This window comes from Ictalurus furcatus, chromosome 13 (genome assembly GCF_023375685.1).
Source record: "Ictalurus furcatus strain D&B chromosome 13, Billie_1.0, whole genome shotgun sequence".
NCBI lineage: Eukaryota > Metazoa > Chordata > Actinopteri > Siluriformes > Ictaluridae > Ictalurus > Ictalurus furcatus.
The window spans coordinates 747,561-770,223 of record NC_071267.1 but is presented as its reverse complement, the minus strand read 5'-3'; the positions used below and the strand labels follow the sequence as shown (position 1 = coordinate 770,223).

At 38.1% G+C, this 22,663-nt stretch overlaps 3 protein-coding genes across 11 annotated transcripts in view; 1 reads left to right on the top strand and 2 right to left on the bottom strand.

Annotated features, from left to right (window-relative positions):
- LOC128617180 (uncharacterized) overlaps window positions 1-22,663 on the bottom strand; it is a 96,554-nt gene that overhangs the window by 63,964 nt on the left and 9,927 nt on the right. The window lies entirely within an intron of this gene.
- LOC128617188 (butyrophilin-like protein 8) lies at window positions 3,065-9,073 on the bottom strand. The gene is made up of 4 exons (XM_053640236.1): window positions 8,963-9,073; window positions 5,599-5,943; window positions 5,134-5,484; window positions 3,065-3,403 (listed from the first exon to the last, which is right to left on the bottom strand). Exons 1-4 carry the CDS (start codon window positions 9,018-9,020, stop codon window positions 3,399-3,401), a joined length of 759 nt encoding a protein of 252 aa, XP_053496211.1. The 5' UTR covers window positions 9,021-9,073; the 3' UTR covers window positions 3,065-3,398.
- Window positions 11,236-14,612, top strand: LOC128617186 (7-methylguanosine phosphate-specific 5'-nucleotidase). Of its 4 annotated transcripts, none has more exons than XM_053640228.1 (9): window positions 11,236-11,437; window positions 11,922-12,035; window positions 12,131-12,212; window positions 12,387-12,433; window positions 12,526-12,611; window positions 12,770-12,859; window positions 12,959-13,121; window positions 13,241-13,435; window positions 13,525-14,612. In XM_053640228.1, the coding sequence occupies exons 1-9, from the start codon at window positions 11,417-11,419 to the stop codon at window positions 13,651-13,653; spliced, it is 927 nt and encodes a 308-aa protein (XP_053496203.1). In that variant the 5' UTR covers window positions 11,236-11,416; the 3' UTR covers window positions 13,654-14,612. The 4 variants fall into 4 exon arrangements, with proteins under 4 accessions (XP_053496203.1, XP_053496205.1, XP_053496204.1 ...); XM_053640230.1 differs by having other exon boundaries at window positions 11,237-11,437; window positions 11,937-12,035; XM_053640231.1 differs by having other exon boundaries at window positions 11,239-11,437; window positions 11,937-12,035; window positions 12,131-12,200.

The window sequence follows — 22,663 nt, the reverse complement described above, 5'->3', positions numbered from 1 at the left end:
ACCAGCAGGCTCCGGATCAAAGTGACGAACCTAGTGATCTTGAGCAGATGTTAGAGATTGCTCACATCACAGCTGTTAAATGTATGAGTTGAGACAGCAGGTTCACTCGACTCACCAACAGTGTGAAAAGCCAACAACCAATCACTGATCACCAGTGTTTCTTAAAACCAATCACTGATCACCATTGTTTCTTAAAGCCAATCACTGACCACCATTGTTTCTTAAAACCAGTCCCTGATCACCATTGATCTTAAAATCAATCACTGATCATCGTTGTTTCTTAAAACCAATCGCTGATCACTGTTGTTTCTTAAAACCAATCACTGATCACCACTGTTTCTTAAAGCCAATCACTGATCACCATTGATCTTAAAACCAATCCCTGATCACTGTTGTTTCTTAAAACAAATCATTGATCACCACTGTTTCTTAAAACCAATCACTGATCACTAGGGATGCGCCGAATGTTCGGCACCTGAAATTATTCCGCCGAAAATAGCAAAAAAATAATTTTCCGTGTTTGGCAGAATAAGTGAAAAGGCCGAATAAATTTGACAGAACAATGACGTGTTTGATGATGCGACCAAATAGCCTAGCAACAGAGTGAGAGAATGTCACGACCTCGATGAGGGGGCATGCGCATGCACGAGCTACGTGCATGAGCTACGTGCTCTTCGGATGTTTACTGTGGACAGTAAACGTGCGTGGACGTGCATTTGTTTTGTTTCTGTTCTGGAGTATTCTATCACGTCGCGAGACGTAAGGGAGTAGAGTTCGGAAGCAGGTAAAGAGGTATTTATCTAAGGGCAGGCAGACAAATCCAAATCGTAATCCAAAAAATTTAGTCAAGACAGGCAATGCATCTGGCGATCGGCAAACAGGCATAAACTGGGCAAAGCAGGAATCAGAGTCGCGTCACAGAAAACAGGGTCACAACACAAAACAGGAAACATGAACTAGTACTATTGCCTGGGAGCGGAAACACCAGCGGGGACTAAATGAACTAATCTATAGTTTACACTAACTAAATCTATCAAGGAACAGAACATTAACAATGTATCTAACTATACTATATCCACTACAATACTCCGCGAGGTGTACAGGGACGCGAACGGTATATAACCCCAATATAATCAGCCGTATAGAACCCAATAGAGTCCACACTCTTGTCAATGCACTTTTTAATGCATTTTTTTGTTGTAGTCTACAGAGTGTTCCATTCTTTCAGCAGTCAGTTATAGGCCTAACATCGGCTATTCAAGGGGCTCAAAGATGACCACGTCAAAATATTTTTATTTTACTCGTTTATTTATTTAAAGTTATATTGTGCCTTGTTGGTAGCCTGTGCCTGCTGGAATGAAAAAAATGTTCAGTGTTAAATAAATATTTTAAAATTGTAGTTTTTGTAATTGATTTTTTTTCTTTGAAAAGCAAGACAAAATAGTAAAAAGCACATTTTGACTATTTAATTTATGCAATGGTGAAAAAAATGCCCAAAAGAATCCACACTCTTGTGCCTTTGGCTTTAGGCCAAGTTTTTCATTATATTCGGTTTCGGCTTTGGCCAAGAATTTTCATTTCGGTGCATCAATACTAATCACAATTTTTTCATTAAAAAAAATGACTCAGTAAAACCAATCACTGAACTTCTTTTTCCATAAACTGATTCTTGGTGATATTTACAGTAATAAAAATGAGAAAAGTAATTTCATGCATAATCATTATTCCTCATGTCTATTTCCAGACTCTTCATTGTTATGGCTTCATTTTTTTCTGTATTCTTAAATGAAATTGTAAAAAATTTGTAAATACATTTTTAAAAAACAAAACGCTATTCTATTGCATTCTGTTATCAGAAATTCCTCCATCATGTAACACATTTTAATATGCAAATGAGCATGACAATTCAATTCTATGTAAATTAGTCTTAGATGCATCTCGTGACTTCTAGAAACTTTTGAGCTTTGTACCTTATCTAAAAGGAAGCACAGCTACAATTCCTCCACAAAACAACAGTCTATGCATGAACCACACCCTCTATTTTTGTTTTTTAACCAGTGCTACAATACTCACTTGTGCTGGATTTTAGTGATTCAGCAATTATAATTATTTATTTAAATTATATTATTTATTTATTTTATAGTTTACAGTTTTATAGTCACTCAATTCTGCATTTCTTTTTCCAGAGTTGAAGCACAGGAAACCCATCCTCCTCACATAAATAACATCCTGTACTGTCCTTTTAGCTCCATATAACTCAAAGTGAAGTCACAGTGCACTAACAAGCAGAACAATGCTGTATATTACCGTCACAGATGACCATCAACAGAAACAGATAAAAACAACTCATCAGATCAGTCTCCATGTTTCCGTACAAAGAGAACAACTTTAACTTTCACTTTAACGTTTCAGATCACGTGGTACAACTAGCTTTGTGGGAACCGCCTCTGTTAACACCTAGAAGCATATTTTATAAACGTTTGTGGTGTTCATAATCTTTATTAACAGTATGTAGTAATAAGTTTGTAGTATTTATAATCTTTTATAAACACTATGTATATTGGCAAAACTGATTTTGTCATAAATAAATACATGCACCATAATCTGTTTGCTGTAGCTCTGTGTTTATACATACATAGGCCATAACACACATATTACACACATATAACACACATATTACACATTTATTCACTGTTCAAAATGTATATTGGTCAATCTCAAGTAACTTTGTCATTTTTTCAAAGTGGGAGATGGATGCATTTTTCTAGTCCTGTTACCAAAAATCATGTGTTTTAAAAAGCATGCTTAAAAGCAATGCCAACTTATTCCTTTGTTTATTTTAAAGAAATGGTTGGTTGTAAGTTTAAATAATTCATATTTCTCACTTTAAAAAATCACTATATATGCACATTAGGTGTTTATTCGTTTTGTTTTGTTTTGTTTTGGTTTGGTTTGGTTTTTTAAATGCAAAGCCATTTTTTTTCATTTTAAAGGAGATCCAAACTAAAAAAAAATGTATCATGTAATTAATTAAGAAATTGGATAAATGATGGACATAACACAATTGAGAAAAGCAGTGGTTTAACTTTATTTTTTAGAGAAAAACAATTTGATAACAGGAATGAACACTGCGTAACAGGAATGTGTATCTTCACTATGTGTGTGTGTGTGTGTGTGTGTGTGTGTGTGTGTGTGTGTGCATAGCTTGTATGTGTGTGTGAGAGAGAGATTTCTGAAGGAATGTGCTACGTGCTTGTAGTTCATCACAGTGAAGAAGATGGAAAGAGAAAGAATGAGAGACAGCGAGAACTGAGAGAGAATGTGGCGGGTTTATCTCCTTCCCTGTCAGCATGTCATGGTGGGTGCTTCTGGCTTCTGGCTTCTGGGTTATCTCCATCTTAATCTACAAAAAAAACATTTTCAGTTGCACAAACTATGTTACTCAACACATGAAAACAAACTTGCCTGACCCGTGCTAAAAAGCCTTCGCTAGTTTGGCCCAGACTTCTCTCTCAATTTTCATGTGATAATCTGTGACTGGCCTCAGGGGTGAGATGATACTCAAACAAGTACCAAAGGATATCTTCACGCGCTGGTGAGAAAAACCTGTTGACCCCAGTCTTTTTCATACAACAGACGTCAACATGTGTTTCATTTGTATGTTTGATATTTCGAATTACAGCTACATGCTAGAAGGTTACAAGGCGGTACAAGAAAAAAAACTATATTAATGATGTGTATTTGAGCATGTAAATGTTGGACGTGTAAATTATTACTATTTTTGCTTTTTAATTTTATTATTTTATTTTACGTTAATTTATTTTAAGATTGTTTATTCACTTATTTTGATGTCCTTTAGTGTTTTCTGGTTTTGAGGAAATTTATGATATAAATGAAACTATTTATTTTATTTGTCCTGAGGTGTAATTTATTGTAGTTTATTGTAGTTTATTGTAGTTTGTAGTCGTTATTAAGCGTAATAAAGCTCGGCGTCGGGAGCGGTGTGTGAAAGCGGATGTAAAACTGATCTTTATTACAGTAAAGATCCGCCCGTGTGGTTATAATAAAATGGGTTTAATAGAGTTAAAGGTTGTTCTTTTGCAGATTCCGGAGCTGAAGCACGCGTCGGTGCGTATGAGAGACGGAGGACGAGTGGAGACCATCATCGAACACATGCGGAGAGAAGGACCTAATGCACTGCAGGTACACACACGTGTCCGTGTGGGTTTCCTCAGGGCTCTCCGGTTTCCTCCGAGAACGTGTGTGTGCATGTGTGTGTGTGTGCGTGTGTGTGAGTGTTTGAGTGTGTGATTTCGACATGACGCTCACCAGATTTGCTCACAACAGGACACGCTGCCCTACCTCATACAGTGAGTACACACGTACACATACACACACACACACACACACACACACACACACACTCGGCATTAATCCTAGCGCTTTAACCCTGGGGCGTTTATTCTTTCCAAAATGACGATGCACAGGAAGGACCGCCTCTTCACAGGAATGCTTGCTGATTGGTTGAAATGACGTGACGTGATGTTAATACGTTGTGTTAAAGTCGGAGATATTTTAGAAGAAGATATTTTAGAAGAAGTGTCGGAGATATTTTAGAAGAAGTGATCACCGAACACGGGGTCTTCCACCGGAACGTGCGCGTCTTCTCCAACTACATGGACTTCGACCAAAACATAATCACTCTCCAGCTCTGATTTATGACCGCGACTGACTTGTGTGTGTTATTGAGTATCACTTTCTCCCACACCGTTGAGTTGAGTAGTGTGTGTGTGTGCGTGTGTGTGTGTGTGTGTGTCAGGGTGTTGTGCGTGCATTTAAGGGCGATGTGATCCACGCGTTTAATAAAAGAGAGGGCGCTCTACACACATTGTCTTGCGATTGTTTATGTTGTCATCTTATGGTTATGTTCCTTAGTCCTGACACGCGTTCGTAGTTCTTGTTCTGTCTGTCTGTTCTACTCCGTTTTCATTCAACTTTACTCCACACTTGTCTCCATTACACGACCCAGAGAGAGTGCACATGATTTCAGTCATGATAATCCACTTCCAATGTATTTCAGCACTCAGCTCTGGTACATCTTTACATGATTTGTACATTAAAACAGTGACTTACTCAGCTGCTGTACTTCCACAGTTGTGTGATCTGAGAATGCCCCAGAGAATGCTGAACATGTATACAGCCCTTTATCGTCAGTTCGGACATCCTTCAGTCTCAATGAGAAGTTTCCTTTGTTTCTTTCTTCAGCGCTGAACAATTCCACTCTGTCCATGTATCTCTCATGGGACGAGTCTGTGTGGACCTCACCATGTTCATAGAGCAGCACTAAGATCTCTCCATCCGTTTTCCTCCATGAGACCTCTTCTATATTTTCCGCTGGGATATGTGAGTCTACAGAGCAATTCAGAGTGATATCTTCACCCGCATACGCAGATATGACGTGGGCTCCAGACACGATCAAACGCTCTGAAATGAGAATTGTTTACACTTTTGATTTTACATAAACAGAATTGACCTCCTTTTTAATTCAAGTATTTTTTTACAGAGCATCATGTGAATTAGGTGAAAGAATTTACCCACCAATCTCCTTTATTTCAATCAGAGTTTCATAGGAGTCATGGTTTGTGTAAACAGCACACTTATAAACTCCTGCGTCTTCCCGGGTCACGTTCGTAAGGAAGAGAGAGAAGTTTCCCTGAGCGATCTCCTCAATGAAGAAATGAGCTCTTTCACGATAACTCGGGTTCTGAGAATCCGGATGACTCTCTCCATTCTGCCACAAGTGCACTAGAGTTTCAGAGTCATTTCTTTTCCACTCTATTTCCAGTTCTTGCATTGGTAGAGGAGTTTCTACAAAGCACGGCAGCACCACTGAGCCTCCCAGCTGGACAATGAGAGGACCAGATGGACCATGGACATGGAACCCTAAAGTGAATAAAAACACAGTTAACAGACGTTGACCTAATGTTGTTTGTTCTTCCCAGCCAATGCCAGTTTCCTTCACCCTCACAAAAACATGCCACTAGGTAAATGAAAGTACAGTACTCCTCCTTACAGAACCAAAAGTTCAGGGGGTGGAGTCAGACCTGATCCACCTGATTTTACCTGAGTTAGGAGTTAGTGTGGGTCCAATTTTAGCCCACTAACCTGTTACAGGTGCAAGTGCATCTGCAACTGAAAAGTATTTTGTGTGACTGTGAATAAATATTTCTTCACACCAGTGCGAGTGACCTGTTCGGAGTTGTAGAATACAATCTGAATAAAAACTACAGGAAGTCCAAAATTCATCTACACCGAGTTACTTTCACACTGCTTTTCATCTCCTCAGTCAACCGAACAAGTGTGGAAATACTGCAGAGAAGCCATTATGATGAAGAGAGTAACTCTATATCATCGGTTTCTCTCAACTCTCCGAGCTCACAACCGCCATCTTTTATTGATCCCGCAAAATGACCTGAACTTTCACCTGCTCGTGTAGAAACAGCGGCCTCGTGCGGAGTAAATTAATAATAATGCTAACGCTACAAGCTGGGTTTAATTCAAACTTCTTTATAAATAATAAAGAGTAGGAACTGTTCGGTCTGTACACATACAGTACACTGCAGCTCTCCTTCACTAACTCTAATTCACTTCATTTAATCTCACGGTTGCCAGATATCACTAGAAAAGTCAACATCAGTTTCCATGTTTTGATTCAACCCCCCCAAAACACACTATCATCAGCAGACATGGACACTGTACTGGGAAACCAATCTAAAACTGATAAACAAACAAAAATAAAGCTACTAAAATGTAAAGACAGAAAATGTGCTTAGTTATAAATAAATCATTTAATATAAAAATAGATATTATAATAACTTCAAAAAATATAAATAAAATGAGAAATGAAATAATGTGTAATTACTATGGGTTGCATTTAATATCAATTTGACATTAATCTTAGTTCGCTATTTCCTTAGAAGGCTATTAGCCTTTTTCCTAATATGGATCATTTTTGTGTTAATCTACTTTTAATTAGGACTCTTTATTGTTTTTAAGATATTTAAAAATAAATATTTTATGCTGTTTATTTATCAATTAACCAACAGTATCTCACTGCTATTATTTTAACTCAATTAACAGTGACCATGAGCAGAGAGCTTACATTTAACTGTTTATGACAAACCTCCTGATTAAAGCTTAAACAAAAAAAGATTGGTATCTGGATCGGTATCGGCTGTAAAAATCCTGATCGGAGCGTCAGTAATGAGCACCATTAAATTAAAGCGCTTTGCATCTGACGGGTAAATGAACTCACCCAATCCCATCCTATATGAGATTATTCAGATATCTACACAATACACACAGAGCGGTTCGAGAACTGACTCCAGCCCAGAACCATGACAGTGGAACATGTCTAATAGTGTAGCTTTAAATATATTTAAGAGGAGCAGACTTCAAACACTGAACATTGAGGTTTATTGTATTTGTTTACAAGGTGAACAGGTTAACGGTTGTTTTTTTACACACAGTCTGTAAAATTAACTGAAAATATTAGATTTAGTTTATCAGAAGGTAAATTAATGTGTCATGGCTCACACTATGTTCCTAAATTCTGTCATAATTGACCAGCTTAAGTTTTCTCATGCCTACTTGTGTATTATATTGTGGCATGAGAAAACTTAATAAATGTGAAAGTGCAATAAAAATATGCTGTCACTAAAATCAATTAATCCATCCATCCATCTTCAACCGCTTATTCCTTTTCAGGGTCGCAGGGAACCTGGAGCCAATCCCAGGGAGCATCGGGCACAAGGCGGGGTACACCCTGGATAGGGTGCCAGTCCATCGCAGGGCACACAATCACACATACATTCACACACCCATTCATACACTACAGACACTTTAGACACGCCAATCAGCCTACCATGCATGTCTTTGGACTGGGGGAGGAAACCGGAGTACCTGGAGGAAACCCCCGCAGCACGGGGAGAACATGCACACACACAGAGCCACGGGAATCGAACCCCGCCCCTGGCAATGTGAGGCGAACGTGCTAACCAATAAGCCACCGTGCGCCCTAAAATCAATTAATAATCCTGATAAATAATCGAGATCTCAATATTGATAAAAATAATCGAGATTATCATTTTGGCCATAATCGTGCAGCCCTACCCACGAGGTTGTCTGATCTCCAGAGCTCCAATCTCCAGAAAACCAATCACTGATCACTGTTGTTTCTTAAAACCAATCACTGATCACCGTTGTTTCTTAAAACCAATCACTGATCACCGTTGTTTCTTAAAACCAATCACTGATCACCTTTGTTTACAAAGACCAATTACTGATCATCTTTTTCCGTAAACTGATACTTGGTGATATTTACAGTAATAAAAATGAGAAAAGTAATTTCATGCATAAACATTATTCCTCATGTCTATTTCCAGACTCTTCATTGCCATGGCTTCATTTTTTTCTGTATTCTTAAATGAAATTCCTCCTTCATGTAACACATTTTAATATGCAAATGAGCATGACAATTCAATTCAATGTAAATTAGATACATCTAAGATGCACCTCGTAACTTCTAGAAACTCTTTGAGCCTTGTACCATCTCTAAACGGAAGCACAGATACAGTTCCTCCAACAACAACAACAAAAAAAACCCAGTCTATGCATGAACCACACCCTCTATTTTTGTTTTTTAACCAGTGTCACAATACACACTTGTGTTGGACTTTAGTGATTCAGCAATTAGACGAACTATTTATTTTATTTATTTATTTTTATATATAGTTTACAGTTTTATAGTCCCTCAATTCTGCATTTCTTTTTCCAGAGTTGAAGCACAGGTAGAGAAACCCATCCTCCTCACATAAATAACATCCTATACTGTCCTTTTAGCTCCATATAACTCAAAGTGAAGTCACAGTGCACTAACAAGCAGAATAATGCTGTATATTACCGTCACAGATGACCATCAACAGCAACAGATAAAAACAACGCATCAGATCAGTCTCCATGTTTCCGTACAAAGACAACAACTTTAACTTTCACTTTAACTTTCACTTTAACTTTCACTTTAACGTTTCAGATCACGTGGTATAGCCTGCTCTGGGGAACCGCCTCTGTTAATATCTACCAAGCATATTTTATAAACGTTTCTATATGTTTTATAATGTTTTATAATCTCTTTTTTGTTTTGGAAAACTGACTAAATTTTAAAGCATCTTAAAATCCCTATTTAGCTGTGTGAAATGGTACATTCTTCATATGGTTTGTAGAACTGTATTGTGCACCTGACGTCTACAATACAACATTTAAATTGATATTTTAATTAAGTTCTATTTCAATTCGATTCAGTGAATTATGAATTAATTAAATCTTCTTCTTCTTCTTTTTTTTTTAATGGACAGGCATAAAAAAAGATGTGCATTTTGATCAGGCGAATTTCATAGATAACTAAAGGCTCCTTCAAACGCGGATTTACTCGCTTTATTTAAACTTTCTGTGTTTTTCTGTGACAAAAAAACAAAACAAAAAAAACATTGATTTTTCATCTCTGCAAACGAGTATAGTTCTGAACTTCAAAAATGATGAGTTATCGCTAGCAGTTTGGTTAATCCGCGCTAATTTATTTAGCCAGTAAGGGAATTGTATTGTCGGAATGCGGGTGGAACACAAACTGTTTAATTGTGGTATGTTTTAGGGAAAAGGCTCCATTTTGGGTGTGAAAGTGGTTTAAGAGCCACATATAAGTGCCATATGTAAGCCTGTATGCTGTAATCATTTAGATTAAAACAAAAAAGGGTTGACATATTTCACTTTATATGTAAAGAATCTACAATATATGAAAGTTTCACTTTTTGAATTAAATGATGGGAAAAATTTTACTTTTCGCATTTTACTTTCATTGTTGGGTGAATTCAGTCTATTCAGTCTCAGCCAGGAGGACTTTAATTTTAAATAAAAGGAAACATGAGCGAACCAGTTCCATTGGCAGCCATACATGCCCATTCCATAACACCACCTCCACCATGTGTGACAGATGAGCACTTCCTTTCCTTCTTCATACTCTTCTCTTCCATCATTCTGGTACAAGTTAATCCTAACCCTTGCATCAGAACTGGTCAGGCTTTTCTAGAGGGTTTCTTTATTTTAAAAGCAAAGTCTATCTAAATCTGGCCTTTCTGTTCTTGAGTGTTTCCAGTGGGATGCGTCTGTATTTACGCTCATGAAGGCGTCTCTTGATTGTAGACTTTGACAACAATACGCCTACCTCCTCCAGAGTGTTCTTGACTTGGCTAGATGTTGTGAAGGGGTTTTTCTTCACCAAGGAAAGATTTCTGCGATCATCCACTTTAGTTGTCTTCCCTGGTCTTCCAGTCCTTCTGGTGTTGCTGAGCTTGCCAGTGCGTTCCTTCTTTTTACGAATGTACCAAATTGTGTATTGTGTTTATTGTATTTGTTTCATTGACACAATAAGTAAGTCGTCATCCGTACATTCATGACCATTTTTAGACAAGTGTGGGGGAACGGGAGGGAAATAAGACAGAACTGATTGAATTCTAATGCACAAATTTAACTCGCTTAAGTAGATAATGCCTCAGAAAATATTTTTTCGTACATAAACATGTTTCTCTGTTATTTTATGAATGATCATGTCTTTGTAGCTTTTTTGTTGTCTTTAATGTTATGTAAGGATTCAGAAAACAGTTCTTGCTTTGGAATCCTAATCGAAATAAAGACCTGTATTCATTATAAGATACCTAAATAATACAACAACAACAACAATAATAATAATCTTTATTTATATAGCACCTTTCATACAACAAGTATATCATACAATATACACACTTTTGTATAATATGTACTGTGTCAGGTGGCAGTAGGGGAAGACTTAACCAATAAGCGAGGTAAGCGGCCTCTCAGGGAATTGGGGCCCCATCAAATACCAAGAAGCCTATATAAATCATATATAACATATTCATTTTCTGTCATATTTTGTTTGGTCAGGATATCACCGTTAAAGTTTTAAGTCTACACGAATGCGCCCCCCATCATGTTTTAGAACGGACCGTTCCATTAATACTGCGCATGCGCGAGCATTTACGCTTTATAAATAACGAGAAATGAAATAAAAGCTCTTATTGAGCATCTGCTTACATAACTGTACTGTACGCCTGAATTTTAATTCGCAACAATTTTTAGACAGGCGCAAAAGAAGACAACTTTTTTCTTCTTTTGATTAGGCGAAATTCACGGCCACCTAAAGGGTCCTTTTGAATCCGGTTTTGGTCACTTTATTTACACATCCAGCTTATTATTAAATTCCGCCTCATTATTAATGTTCCTGTGAGGTGAATAAAATAAATAAATAAATAAACAGTAATTTTTATCTTTACGAACGCGCATAGCTATGAACATCTTGTTGAAAATGGTAAGAGTCGTCGCTAGCTGTTTGGGAAAATGTGCGCTTCCCCACCCGTATTCCGGATGACAGTTACAGGCTAGTAGGTTAGGGGCGGGGCTTGTCGGTATACGGGCGGAACAAGAAAAAAATACATTAGTTATGTGTATTAGAGCGTGTAAATTATTATTATTATTATTTATTTATTTATTTATAATTTAATTATTTTATTTTAGGTTTATTTTTTAAATATTATTTATTCACTTATTTTGATGTCCATTTAGTGTTTTCTGGTTTTGAGGAAATTTATGATATAAATGAAACTATTTATTTTATTTGTCCTGAGGTGTAATTTATTGTAGTTTATTGTAGTTTATTGTAGTTTGTAGTCGTTATTAAATGTAATAAAGCTCGGTGTCGGGAGCGGTGTGTGAAAGCGGATGTAAAACTGATCTTTATTACAGTAAAGATCCGCCCGTGTGGTTATAATAAAATGGGTTTAATAGAGTTAAAGGTTGTTCTTTTGCAGATTCCGGAGCTGAAGCACGCTTCGGTGCGTATGAGAGACGGAGGACGAGTGGAGACCATCATCGAACACATGCGGAGAGAAGGACCTAATGCACTGCAGGTACACACACGTGTCTGTGTGGGTTTCCTCAGGGCTCTCCGGTTTCCTCCGAGAACGTATGATGTGAATGTGTGTGTGTGTGTGTGTGTGTGTAGGTGATTTCTGACTTCGACATGACGCTCACCAGATTTGCTCACAACGGGACACGCTGCCCTACCTCATACAGTGATTACACACGTACACACACACACACACACACACACTCTGCATTAATCCTAGCGCTTTAACCCTGGGGCGTTTATTCTTTCCAAAATGACGACGCACAGGAAGGACCGCCTCTTCACAGGAATGCTTGCTGATTGGTTGAAATGACGTGACGTGATTTTAATACGTTGTGTTTTTCCTCCTCAGGTATTCTACACAGCAGCGCTGTCATTAGCGAGGACTGTAAAGCCAAGGTAACCATAACAACCGTCTGTGTTCATGAGGACTGAAAGAAATTAAAAAACAGCAGATTGAAGTGGTATTTTATTATTTTATTTTTACGCAGATGTCGGATTTGTTTGATCTTTATTACCCTGTTGAGATCAACAACTCGATTTCGGTGGAGGAGAAAATCCCTCACATGGAGGAATGGTCAGAGATCACACCATCATTAACACCATCTTCATTCAGAAATATTATTGTTTTATCTTTTATTCATTCATTGTTAGAATTGTGATGGAGAAATCTGCGAAAACACTGAAAAGTGTGCGTGGTGTGTGTGTGTGTGTGTGTGTGTGTGTGTGTGTTAGGTGGACGCGAGCTCATGATTTGCTCATCAAAGAGCGAATCAGGAAAGACCAGCTGGTTCAGGCTGTAAGAGACTCCGGCGCCATGTTGAGGTCATTACCCACAATGCATCGTGTTTCACATACTTCAGTTCAGTGTGTGTGTTATCATGCTGAATGCTGTGTGTGTGTGTGTGTGTGTGTGTGTGTTAGAGAGGGGTACAAGTCTTTCTTTGACGTGCTGCGGTGGAACTCCGTTCCTCTGCTGATCTTCTCAGCCGGAGTCGGAGATATTTTAGAAGAAGTGATCACCGAACACGGGGTCTTCCACCCGAATGTGCGCGTCTTCTCCAACTACATGAACTTCGACCAACACGTAATCACTCTCCAGCTCTGATTTATGACCGCGACTGACTTGTGTGTGTTATTGAGTATCACTTTCTCCCACACAGTTGAGTTGAGTAGTGTGTGTGTGTGTGTGTGTGTATGTGTCAGGGTGTTGTGCGTGCATTTAAGGGCGATGTGATCCACGCGTTTAATAAAAGAGAGGGCGCTCTACAGAACACACAGCAGTTCGTACACGACCGCAGCAACGTGCTGCTGCTGGGAGATTCGCTCGGAGACCTGGACATGGCCGACGGCATGCAGGGCCTCCGCAACATCCTGCGCATCGGCTACCTCAACGACAAGGTGACACGCCCACAAACGCTGAAACTCGACATGACTGAATCACGTGTTTATAACTGTAACACGAATCGTTTATATTTTAACGTGTGAAGGTCGAGGAGAGGAGGGAGGCGTACGTCAGGTCTTACGACATCGTGCTGGAGAAGGACGAGACGCTGGACGTCCCAAACGCGATACTTAATTACATCACAGCGGAGAAACGAGACCACACGCCCGTCTGAAAGGTCACCCAGCCAATGGGAAACCAACGTCCCAGCCAGCGGCCAATCAGGATTAAGCTGGGGTTCGGATCATCTGTAATGGCGTCTCTTTTATTATTTTTTCCCTCAGATTTTATATTATTTTTTATACATTTTTATAAATTGGGTGAGTTTCTCATATCTAAACATTTGAGATATTTTCTCTCGTACATTAAAACGTCCATCTCCACTCTACGCTGTAATCTCGTACAGGAGATAAACTCGTATGTTATTCACAACGGAACATAGAAAACATATTAAAATGTTTAAATTGAGGAAATGGACCGTTTTAAGGGGAAAATAAGGTCACTTTGAGTTTGATGGCCGCAACACGTCTCAAAAACTCAGGACTGGGACAATGCAAGGCTCTTTTTATACTCAGTCACGTTTCTGACCTGTCGCCAGTTTACCTCCAGCTGTTTCTTTCCAGTAGCACTTTACTTTTCCAGCCTTTTGTTGTCTCCCATTTGTGTAATGTAAATTATAAGAGAATTAAAAAGTGTTTTTGACCTTGGATACACTAAAACATGGACCAAATGAATATATTGCGCACAAAAAAAGAATTCAGTAACTTTTTCAGCTGTACTTTTATTTTTAAAAATCTCATTTTAAGAACTTGCATATTGTCTTCTTTGTTATTTTGTCTGAAGAATCAGAAGCTCGTGAATGTAAAAGATGTGGCCGTGTTCTTGTTTTCCATCAATTCAGGTAAACAGCAGACAGCGCCCACTGCTGTCTGCCAGGTGAACTGCAACTACAGAAACTTAGTTAAGTAAGAGACCAAAACTAGAACATTTATTGATTGATTGATTGATTGATTGATTGATTGAGCTTGTTTTGCAGCAAAAACAAAAACCTGCACAGTTTATACAAAGGAACATTTCCCAGTTCACACCAAACAGGTTTAGTACAAAATGGAAAATAAAATAATAATAAAATAACGTCTGTCACATCTTTCCATGTGTCCGGAATGGAGAACGAAGGCCACATTATTTTCTTGTTTACAAAATACAAATAATACATTTTAAAAAAAACAGTGCAAGTCCACTTTAGATGCTCTGATATTTTTCATTTTTAGAAAAAAAGACAAAATCCTGAGTGGTTTTCGTCTCCGAGAGGAATTGGTTTAGTTTGTGTGTGTGTGTGAATAGAATTTCTGGCTGTATTTATAACCCAGAGACTCTCTCTCTCTCTCTCTCACAGCTATTTGTAGATTCGCCAGTCCGTTATGGGAGAACAGTTTGAGTATCAGAGTTCTGTGTTATGTGAGATTTGAGAAAAATTTGGAGGAGGAGCAAAACACGGCATCACATTATTATTATTATTATTATTATTATTACTATTATTATTATTATTATTATTATTATTATTATTATTATTCAAGTTATGCTTTTTTCACACAGACGTGCTGATTATCGTTAGCTACGGTAGAAATATAGGTACGTCTAGTATCACTGAAACCTTTTCCACTCCCGCTGAAATAACCGAAAATATTCAGCGTTAGATTATTTTAGTGCACAAACCATCTTTAAGCGTTTTTATTTTTTATTTTATTGAGACGTTGGGATTGATGTCCGTCTCCTGCTACGAGTGAACAAGTCCAAAGAACTTCCTGCCTGTGAGAAAAGTCAGTGTGTGTTTGTGTGTGTGTGTGTGTGTGTGTGTGTGTGTGATGTCTGAAGCCAGCCTAAATGTGCCAGACATGTTTAAAAAAATAAATAAATCATGTTGACTTCGTTCGAAATAAAACAGCTGGAGACAGAGGTTCTGCCAATGGGATGTGGTTTAATAGCGTTTTAAAAGCTCCGTGTCTAGAGAAGGTCATTGTACATGACGGTGTAGTCGGTGACGTTGGGAAGCCCGGATATCACACAGCAGCTCACCGCACCGCGGACCATATTCATGTCCTGGACGTTGAACCTGCAGGAAATCACGTTTATGACATGCGTTATGCTTTTAATCACCACTGTAGCACATTTAGCCTGGGGTCCTGAATTACTGCACAGAATAATTACATGAATAATACAAATATATAATAATATACAAAATAATAATAAATAATACAAAAATAATTCAAGCACAACGCTGCTGAGTTCTGGATCGTGATTGGGTCAGAAGGTGTTGATTAGTTCTCTGTAACAGCAGCTCTGACAGTAGTGTTATCGTTTCTATAGTAACAGCTCGTTTATACACACTACATAAACATTAAAAGGAAAGTCCATTAACATGGAAGGAGTCTCCAGTGTCGCTGCTTTGTAACAGTCTGGACAAAGGAGTTTATAATAAAGTTGAAGCTAACTGCAGGTCATGATTATCTACAGCGCTGTGCGTTAACCGGCCTTCAGGTGAACACTGATTGGTTGGCGGAGAAGAAGTCTGGAAGAGTATAACTCGGTGGTAAAGATCAGTGAAAGTGTGTGCATTTCACTCTTACCTTGCTCATTAAGGTTGTCGCACTGGTGTCACTTCGTTCCTCGTGCATGGATGGGATGAGGCTCCACTGGTTGGTGTTTGGCTGATAACGTTCAGCCGTGTTAAATCGAAGCCTCCAATCACGTAGATGTATCCATCCAGTTCGGCTACGCTCACAAAGCAGCGGCGAGGGTTCATGGGCGCCACCTCGTTCCAGGTTCCGTCGGGGGATTGATCTTGTGCACTGTGTTGAAGAACTCCATGCAGTCGAATCCACCGACGACACACAAAACCGTCCAGGAACACTGTACCGTGATAGGCTCGAGCTGTTTCTTCTCTGCTGGAGATGCACATCCAGCTGTCCATCCTCGAGTTGTAGGTTTCTACAACGTTTGTAGGAGACGCGCCGCTGAATCCACCGACAATGAACAAGATGGAATCCGGGTATCTGGTGTTGTCCTGTCTTCACTCATCTCTCTCAGAACTCATATCCGACCTGTAACTTTCTTTGTAAAAGAGGCCGTGATGATGATGAGCGTTCACACGGCTGTTTTATAAAGACCGGAACCTCTAGAATTCCAGCATTCTTAGAACCAGCTCACGCCATAGTGAAGGATCTCAGAATCAGTGGTAGCTTCCCTTATTTATTTATTTGTTTCTTTGTTTATTTATTTATTATTGAGGGACATTGTTTTATATTTATATTTATTATTATTATTGCTGTACTTTTTATTTATCGGAGAGAAGCCTGTGAAATAAACCCTCTGCTTTACGTCACTAAGCTGTGACCTCAAACTACACAATTTCATGATTAGTGTTTAATACAAGTTTCCCAACATCAAACACAGTATATTATAATGACACTGATATTATAATAAACCCGGAAGCACCACATTCACCTGTCTGAATACATTACACAACTTTACAGATTTTATTTTTAAAGAAAGAAAGAAAAAGAATTCTCATTGTTTTAACATACAGCACGCCATGTTTCCTCTCGCTGCAATCAGACTAAACTCTTGAAATGCAAAAGAACTAAACAAAAATAATAAAGAAATGTTATATACAATTATAGAAATGCATTACTTATAATACCTTTCCAGCATCACTCTTATATAATATGTCATCTGATTTATGTGTACTGAATATAAATATAAACTCTGAGCATCCAAATAAAATAAACAATAAAAAACAATAAAATAAAATGTCTCAAAACAGGTAATAAATGAATAAATCCAGTCATTATATCTAGAAATTAGATAATAAAAACTATTCTACAGGAGGCGCAAACATGAAGACAAGAAACTCACATTTAAGTGTCACACAAAAGATCGTAAAAAAATATATATATATTTATATACAACACATTACAAGCATCTTTAAAACAATCCCTGAGGTGATCAGACGAGTGCGTCCAGTCTGTTCAGGTCATGGATGATGTCCTTTCTTCTCAGCGTGATGTAGAGATACACCCGAGTGCTCCAGAACACCAAACCGCCGTACGTTCTGCTTTTCTAGATGCGCACACAATCATTGATGATTCATTAATCTTTTCATTTCATATTTCAGTAATAACACCTGGAACAATCTTGTGCTGTTGTTGTTTTCTTCTTACCTGCTAAGACCCTGAGGGCTGAGCTTCAGGAGCCAGATTCTCAAGTTCACGTTCATCACATTGTGGAGGTGAGTCCTGCGTTTGTATGAAGTTTAATGTAAAAACACACAAGTTAATGATGTTAATCAGTTTTTTATTCTGTGTTTAATATTACACCGTGACGTACTCACCCTGTGTTTCTGTTTACACCCACACAATCGTCCCAGCCAGTCGATGTCTTTTCTAAATCTGTAAAAACCAGAACAAAAACGATCTTATCGTCTATCTAAACATCTATCTATACATTCATGTTCCTCAACAATACTCACGTACTCTTCTCTGTTCTTCTTCCCTGTGTGTGATGGGGAAAGAAAACGTGACAGTGTTTTAGAACAGAAACTGGTCGTGTTTAGAGCATGCACAAGTACTAAACCGATCCGGCTGTAAATAATCCGAGTGTAGAGTCTGATCTAAGGGATATATTCAGAGTCAGAGACTTTATTTCTGTTACTGATACGACAATAGAATGAGAAAAAGTACACAGAGCAGCTACATCAGATCACACACTGTGTCGTGTTTGTAGATTATACTTACAGAAAGCAGATATTTGTAAAGCAAGGCAGCACACAGCAAAGACGCATTCAGTCGGTAGGAGAACGACGCGCAGATCCACTGTACGCTGGCCAGTTTCTATTTATAATCATAATTGGAAAAGAAAAGAAATTGTAGTTCTGTACGTATATACATTAAACTGGACTGGTTTCAATAACATTTTTCTGATTACTTTAATGTCAGTAATTTCACACTAATGTTTTTACCGTGATGAGTTTTTGTAGTATTATTATTAAAATCATGGACTATAGAGTTCACTCACGCGCTTTTAGGATCAGCTCCACTAATAACACAACCGCGTTCACAAGAACCACCACCACTGAGCCAAACATGAACACAACCAAATGGGACAAACCTGTAACACAAACACAAGAGGATTAGACAAAACATTCACTTTTCTCTTTTAACTCCGTGTGTTGTTTTATAAATATAGAATAACGGTATTTTATGGCCTGAATGTAACTCGGATATATCCTGACTGAGACAGAAATATCTTCATACTTTGACAGAAAATAATGTTGTACTTACGTTGCTGTGTTCCAGTGTTTCTGGAGTCAGATTCTCGACCTGTGGTGATTAAAGTGAAATCAGTGAATTTATATGAGATCTGTGACAATAGAAACAAAACCTGTTCCCTTCTGTGTAATCCAGTACACGTTTTCCAATTCCATATAAATAACAACGCACTAGTGGAACCCCAAACCTGCACAGCAGTGGTAACTGAAGCTGGTCAAAATCAGACCCTTTCAGCAGGACATTCACAACCATGCACATGGACGCCACATTTCTAGCTGTCTAACCCATTACATTACTCACAACTACTGAATGATAAAACCACTCGGAATGATTAGATACAGCGGTGCAAGGACCATTCAAGATGCTTTGGACAAACATCTCACAGACGCCAATACTCCAGAAATGTGCTTACAGAGGCCACAGTATTAAGCTCTTGGGGTTCTCTTTATATCTCTGAGGATTAAACGGTCTGAACTTGGGCTGAATTTGCTGGAACGCGCACTCCTGAGAAGAGAAGGCAACTGTCTTGAAGGCTCTCCATCCTTCTCACTGGAGAATGGTGGATTTCAATTATAACCCTTCCCAGTCTGATTAGCAGCAACAAATCTCTTCTCTGAGGTCATGGCTGATGTCCTTTCTTCTTGGTATGATGTGCTCCAGAACACCAAACCGCCATAAGCTCTGCTTTTATAGAGGTAGTCACACTTCTTGATGTTTCTTGATATTTCATCTGTAACACCAGGCTGTTTATTACTCTCTTAATGATCGTGGAAGTAGGAAGGGTGTATTTATTTTTTCCCCACCTGGTTTCTGAATTTTGGTTTACGTTTAGGGAATAAACGACTACATATTTAAACCTGTTGTGGGTTTTTTTTTATCGTCATCTAAGGTTATTTATTTGTTTATAGAAGTTGGTGAGGACCACGCAACTGTTATTTAACTCCTGAAAATAAATAAGAATAGAATTGAAGGAGGGTGTACTTTCTTTTTCCCCATGGCTGTAGTTACAGTAAATGTTGTGGAACATTCATAAGAACAATCTCCAGGACAGAGGAGTTTCCCATTTCTGGCTTCTTTTATATTTTTTTCTCTTTATCTTCAAGATTGTAAGGGAATGACCGTGTACAGCTCCTACAGAATACAGTGGATGTAAAAAGTTTACACACCCCTGTTAAAATGGCAGGTTTTTGTGATTTAAAAAAAATTAAACCAGGATAAAATCATGTCTGAACCTTTTCTACCTTTATTGTGAAATTTTAACCTATTAATTAAAGTGAAACACAATATTGTTTCACAAATCATTTTAGGGGGAAAAAGTAATAAATAATCTGGTTGCATAAGTTTGCACACTAAACTAAACTAATACTTAGTTAAAGCACCTTTAGATTTTATCCCAGAATTCAATCTTTTTTGGTAAGGTGGTAGAAGACCCTTTGCCTCCCCATTGTGGTTGGCTGCTGAGGGTTTGCCTGGGTCGCCCGGGCAATGGTGTATGATGTTGAAAGACCCGTAACACCCGATGACCCCAGGTTACATCACAGATGATGTGTCTAGGTTGCACCTGCAAGGTGTGTGTAAAATCATGCTGAAAGGTGAAATTCCTCTTCATCTTAAGTGTTTTATCAGAAGCCTTAAGGTTTTACGCCAAATCTACTCATTATTCCCTCCACCCCGATTAAAGCCCCAGTTCCAGCTGAATAAAAAAGGCCCGATGTATGATGCTGCACCACCATGCTACCCCGTGGGGACGGTGTTTTTTTGGTGATGTGCTGTGTGTTGTTTTTTTTAGCCAAACTTATCTTCTGGTATTCTGGGTAAAAAGTTAAACTTTGGTCTCATCAGATCACTGGACATTACTCCACATGGTTTTGGGAGATTGGATGTTTTATTATCTATTTATTTTTTGGATGAAAAAAGGCTTCCGTCTTGCCCCCCTACCCCATAGCCCATAACATAGATTGTTGTCACATGTAGGGAGCAACCAGTACTTGCCCGAAAATGCTGTAAATCTTTTAATGTTGCTGTAGCCGTTTCCCCGGGTCTTCTCATCAATTTCAGAGGGACGTCCTGTTCTTAGTAATATTTTCTTACTGTAATAAAATTTTCCCCACTTGATGATTATTGTCTTTACAGTGTTCCATGGAATATCCAATGCCTTGGAATTGTTTTTGTAACCCTCTCCTGACTGATATTTTTCAGCAATGAGATCTCGTAACTGCTTTGCTTTGTAAGCTCTTTGTGGTCCAGGGCTTTTCCAGATGGATGTTACCAAGAAGATGTCAGGAGAATCCTACAGGAACAGCTGGACTTCATCTGGGGTTAATCAGTCACTTTAATTGATGTCAGATGTACACTAATTAGTATTTAACACGAGTTTGAATGTGATTGGTCGATTCTGAACACTAGCACTTTCCCAGTTATAAAGGGTGTGCACACTTATGCAAGCTGGGGATTGGAAGGTTTTTGTTTTTCGGGGTTTTTTCCCTAAAATGATTCTTATTGTTTTTCACTTTAATTAGCAGTTTAAAGTGTCACAATAAAGGTAGAAAAGGTTCTAACATGATTTTATCTTGATTTCATTTTCTTACATCACAAAAACCTGGAAATTACTGACTGTTACACAGCACCTACTCGATACTCCTTCCAGAAATGCTAAAGAAATGTCTCCTAACAGAAACCCATATCAACAATTACAACAACAATCAACAATCAACAATATCAACAACAATCAACAATAACAACAATATCAACAATAACAACAATAACAACTATCAACAATATCAACAATACCAATGAAGCTCCACTTGTGAACGAGCTATTACTACAGAAACAATAACTTTCAGTATTGCAGTGAGTGCATTAATATAAACATTTATGTTACAGTCATAAATACTCAGGTCCGTACTGTTATAGAAAATGAATCAACACTTTCTGATTTGAGAATTCACCTGAGCAGTGGTCTAATTATTGTAACTAACCTCTGATAAAATAAAAATAATGTTACTGTTATTCAGGTAGTGCAGGTCTTATGTGTGCTGCTTAATATAACACTGGATTTAAAATTTAAGTTTAGTTTTTAATTAAGTTTAAACCACTTCCTTTGAATTGATCTGAATTTATTTGTTTTTTAATCGTGCTATTAAAATAAAAAGTATTTGAAAAGGATGAGAAAAGTAATGAATACCTGAGAAATACTTTATATCTATAAACAGTGTTATCACGGTCAAGATGTGGAGGAATGCAGTCGCACAGGTCAGCGCGTCACGCTCTACAAAGTGAGAAAAAGACACATTTTTACACAAGTGCAATCACGACAGAGTTACTGTATAAACAGTTCACCACAGAACTGCAGTAAAAACACTTTGAAAGATAAAACACATGGTCGTGATTTTGTACTGGATTATTATTACCTTCTTCCTCTTGGCTTCCTGATTAACTATTTAACATTTATAACTTCTTTTGTACATGAAACCATGTGAGGACGATCCAGTGGAAAAGCATCTCCTCTACCAATAAACAGTACTGAAGCAGGACTGGTACTTACCTTTCACATTATCCACAAAGACATAATGGACGTAGATCGACGCTGATGCAGTTAGAACCTCCAGGATCATTCTCAATGATATCCGGAGAAAATCTGCAAAAACAAACGAGTGTTTTTACACACTTCACATGACACATCTCTCACTGGTCTTACTGAGGTTATTAAATCTGCTGCACGCTCCGTACCAGGATTTCTGTACTGCAGTGTTAGCGCAGTGCTAGCAAGCTACTTAACTGTTAATACAATACCCAAATCTGATGGAATATACCATCACAAGCATGATTTTATTCCTCACTAACATTATCAAGTTTTCC

Coding starts and splice junctions, on each gene's coding strand:
- LOC128617188 (XM_053640236.1), bottom strand. CDS start 9,020: ATGGAGACTGATCTGATGCGTTGTTTTTATCTGTTGCTGTTGATGGTC. Junction 5,944..8,962: donor GTTGATGGTCATCTGTGACG/GTAATATACAGC, acceptor TATTCACTTTAG/GGTTCCATGTCCATGGTCCA. Junction 5,485..5,598: donor GATTGAAATAAAGGAGATTG/GTGGGTAAATTC, acceptor TTCTCATTTCAG/AGCGTTTGATCGTGTCTGGA.
- LOC128617186 (XM_053640228.1), top strand. CDS start 11,417: ATGAACATCTTGTTGAAAATG. Junction 11,438..11,921: donor TGAACATCTTGTTGAAAATG/GTAAGAGTCGTC, acceptor ATAGAGTTAAAG/GTTGTTCTTTTGCAGATTCC. Junction 12,612..12,769: donor ATCCCTCACATGGAGGAATG/GTCAGAGATCAC, acceptor TGTGTGTGTTAG/GTGGACGCGAGCTCATGATT.